This window comes from Cyprinodon variegatus, unplaced genomic scaffold, assembly GCF_000732505.1.
Source record: "Cyprinodon variegatus isolate N-32 unplaced genomic scaffold, C_variegatus-1.0 Scaffold1166, whole genome shotgun sequence".
Taxonomy (NCBI): Eukaryota; Metazoa; Chordata; class Actinopteri; order Cyprinodontiformes; family Cyprinodontidae; genus Cyprinodon; species Cyprinodon variegatus.
In genome coordinates, this window is record NW_015151619.1 from 7932 (window position 1) to 10290 (window position 2359).

The 2359-nt window shown below is 41.8% G+C and overlaps 1 protein-coding gene across 1 annotated transcript; it reads left to right on the top strand.

Annotated features, from left to right (window-relative positions):
• The first annotated feature begins 99 nt into the window (after window positions 1-99).
• On the top strand, window positions 100-2323 carry LOC107101878. The gene is made up of 8 exons (XM_015400957.1): window positions 100-167; window positions 262-409; window positions 522-679; window positions 933-1076; window positions 1366-1579; window positions 1669-1788; window positions 1872-2020; window positions 2116-2323. Exons 2-8 carry the CDS (start codon window positions 302-304, stop codon window positions 2321-2323), a joined length of 1101 nt encoding a protein of 366 aa, XP_015256443.1. The 5' UTR covers window positions 100-167; window positions 262-301.
• The last annotated feature ends 36 nt before the right edge of the window (window positions 2324-2359 follow it).

Genomic DNA, 2359 nt, shown 5'->3' on the forward strand with positions numbered 1-2359 from the left:
AAGCGTCATATGGTGGTGCGAGACATCCCGTCTGACTTCTACCACAGTGCTGCTGAGCAGCAACCTGTGTTGCATCTGGCTCAGCAACCTTCAGCTCCAGCTGCAGCTGAGCAGAGTGACGGGTCAGAAGGACGTGAAAGCAGCAGCAGTGGAGAGACTTATCAGGAGTAAGGATATAACATTTTGCAAGATTTTTTTAGCACAGCAACAAAATTCAAAGCAAAAGAAGCATTCCTCTAATATCTTTTTTCTGCATTGCAGTGAGCCAAATGTTGCTTGGAAAGGCAACAAAAGACGAGAGATGCAGGATAGGGGTCTTTACAACAAGCATTCCAGGGATCACAAATTAATCAGAGACTATGCTCGATATCTCCACATAGACCGGCAGGTTGAGAATTACACCCAAGATGTAAGGGCTTCTTTTAATACTCTTATTGTGAAATTTTGTGGGCTGCCATTCGGCACATCTAAACAGTTCTCTGTTGAACCAATTCAAGATTAAATGTGTAATTTCTTTTCAGGTGGACAATGTAGCAAGGTATCTCTACTACATGGACCCCAATGAACCTTCTCTTCACTTTGTCCTGAACAAAGAGAAGACGCAGCAGTACCTCAGGGACCTGACAGAAGCCGGCCTGATGAAGCAGACGCAGATCAACTATCTGAAAAATCTCAAATGGTTAGTTTGTATTTATATTTATGCTGGTGTATTTTTGAACCTCTGACAATGCCATTGTTTTTTATGGATTATTCAAAAGCATGTTGTAATATAAATCAATTTGTTTTCCTTAGATAGAAAACTTTGAATCAATCTGACTGAATGATCTGGTTGAACTGTAAAGTGCCTTGAGATGACATGTGTTTTGAATTGGTGCTATAGAAATAAACTGAATTGAGTTGAATTAAAATTGAATTTTTTTTCCCCTGTTCAGTTTCCTGAAATTCCACACATATCACACTGACCTGAAGAAGAAAGACCCCGACCTTCATGGCCACTGTGTGGATTTCATTGAGTTCTTGGGTTTGCAACAGGGGACTTGCGCCAAACAAGTGAGCAAGGAGGTCGTAAGGAAGAGGTAGGTTTAACACATACAAGGACGTATAATGAAAAGAAATATAAATTCAAAAACCTTTAGTGTCATGTACTCAGCATCGATTGGGAATCAGTGAAATTTCTTTGCTACATTCTCCCTTCAACAGCTTAAAGATTTCTAAAGGAATCATAGCATTTAAAACAACAAAAAGCTTAAATCCCACTGAGTTTAAAGGCCTGGCAGCAGGGGTTAAAAACTGTTTCACAACCTTCTTTGCTTTCACCTTCCTGAATGAACGCAGTGAGTCATTTTCCTTTCTGGTTTTTAACAGGCATGGAGCTTTATCTACAGACTCTCAACGTGCTCCAAAAGAGTGTCATGGTGTGCTGGAGACTGCAAAGAAGGACTTTTTGGCTGTCATTTCCAAGGTCTTTCCAGATGAAACCCAACTCAGCCCCCAAGAAATCACATTTGTGGTCTACTACCTTGAGGCCCTGATCACATTGAAACACCTGCAGAGGGTTGGTGTGGTCAAGCACATGACGGTGATTAACAATCATTCATTAAACCTGTGAATTTGTACATTTTTTTCTAGTTATTTGATTAAAGGCCTAACGATCCCCCATCCTAACAGGTTGAGGAGTGGATCAAAAGAAGAAAGACAGATGACGGACATACCGTGGTTGGAGTGATGGAGCACAAGACAGCTGCTCAGCAAGTGGCCATGTTTGCTTTGGATCAGGAGGAGGAAATGGTAAATAGCAAAAAGATACAGTTGACTGGATTTCACATTGTGCTAGGAGATAAAACTAATGGATCTCTTTTTTCCACCAAAAGTGGTGTGATACCTACTACACCCGCATCCGACCACAGATTTTTAGGTCCAAGAGGTGTGTGGCGGACCAGGATCGTGGCAGGTTTTTCCTCTCTTTGAAAGGGACCCCAATCTACAACCCGTCAAATGATATCCGGAGACTCCATGAAAAGTAAGATGAGAGGATGATATGAAAATCTGTTGGACATTTCATTTCCCTTAGAAACCATGTCAAACTAGCAAACTTACCATTACTTTCTATTTCAGATACGAACTAGAACCTGTCACCAACCAAGAGGCCCGTAGGGTCTACGAGACTGCGATGAAGACAAAGACCGACTCTGAAAGGAACTTGGTTGCAGACTACCTCACGCACTCAAACATCACAGCTGAGAGGCACTACCGGATGAAGCTCCCTGAAAACATTGTGCGTGGCCGGCACCTTATTGATTTTGCTGCAGGTGATTCCAGGTAAGAACATTGCATACTTCCCATGTTTGAAACTATAATG

Excerpts from the sequence above, each read along its gene's own strand:
- LOC107101878 (XM_015400957.1), top strand. The coding sequence starts at position 302 with ATGCAGGATAGGGGTCTTTACAACAAGCATTCCAGGGATCACAAATTA. Across the intron at positions 410-521 it reads TTGAGAATTACACCCAAGAT|GTGGACAATGTAGCAAGGTA; the intron begins GTAAGGGCTTCT and ends ATTTCTTTTCAG. Across the intron at positions 680-932 it reads TATCTGAAAAATCTCAAATG|TTTCCTGAAATTCCACACAT; the intron begins GTTAGTTTGTAT and ends TCCCCTGTTCAG.